Raw genomic sequence first — 1,084 nt, 5'->3', positions numbered from 1 at the left:
TTTATAAAGCAGGATTTTGGCTAATTGTATTTTCCCAATTAGATTAATTTTCTGGATTTCCTCCAAATCTATGATCAACAGCAATTTTTCTTCTTGCAGCAAAATATCCATCTGCTGGATTCCCATTTAATTCATTATTAAGAGCTTATTCAACTTATTAAGGAGATAATCCTCCATTAAATGAGGGAGAAGCATTAACACAACTTTTGAATGCGCTTACTTTTTCAATCATACCTCCAATGTAGGTATCAACAGAAATATGAGTTCCCCATGATTCTAAGAAATCGTTATATACTTCAGGTGAATATTCTTAAGGTAAAGCATTTACAGCTCTTTAGGCATATTTATTTAGGCTCAGATTATCACTCTTAAAAGTCAATCTCAGAACATTCTTAGCCATTTGTGAAACAGACATTTCTTAATCTCCTTAAAAGAATTTTTCAAATATCTAATTTAAATCTTATGAGTGACTATATTATCCTCCCAACCAGTAGCCATTTTAAGCAGCTTAAATCCAAACATTTGATAATTCTTATTCGTTTTAAAATATTTTGATGTCTGGTTACAACTCTATTTATTCTATTTGTATCTCATCAGCTACAATAAATTGGTTATCTGAAAGTGGATCTTTCCAAATTTATTCTTGAGTGGGCTCTTTTTGATAGGTGAGTTAGATTGCAGGAAGTTTTAGTTCCCCAGTAGTAATATCAAAAGAAACTCCAACTCCAGAAGGCATATTTTGAATACCTTAAACTGCTTATTCAGTTTCAGAATTTTAAGACATCTATTACCTTTTCATGCGGATTTCTTTATATACATTTAACTATTCTTATTATCCTTGCAATCCAACACAGTAATCTCCATAAAATCCTGGATAAGGGCATAGATCTTACTTTGCTTCCTCATTTATACTAGAGGTTATCAATTAGAATAGCTATCTTTAGTTTAAAACAGACTCATTAACCAAATTTAGATCTTAAATCTATGAATTAAAGCTTTCAGAGTGATTTCGATTTTTTAAAAAGGCTTACTATGGATGGCTCAACGTTAATATAAATTATATTAAGAGAAAAGCAAGTATCTT

The 1,084-nt window shown here is 30.4% G+C and overlaps 1 protein-coding gene across 1 annotated transcript; it reads right to left on the bottom strand. All coding sequences in view use genetic code 6, as the record gives it.

Moving 5' to 3' along the window:
- Positions 1 to 154: 154 nt before the first annotated feature.
- TTHERM_02463150 (MAC/perforin domain protein) lies at positions 155 to 784 on the bottom strand (the record flags this gene model as incomplete). Its single annotated transcript, XM_001028376.2, has 1 exon — positions 155 to 784. A coding segment is annotated over one exon (630 nt), but the record flags the coding sequence as incomplete, so codon positions are not given.
- Between the last annotated feature and the right edge of the window lie 300 nt (positions 785 to 1,084).

This window comes from Tetrahymena thermophila (genome assembly GCF_000189635.1).
Source record: "Tetrahymena thermophila SB210 genomic scaffold scf_8255600, whole genome shotgun sequence".
Classification (NCBI taxonomy): Eukaryota; Ciliophora; class Oligohymenophorea; order Hymenostomatida; family Tetrahymenidae; genus Tetrahymena; species Tetrahymena thermophila.
This window is presented reverse-complemented; position numbering and strand designations above follow the sequence as displayed.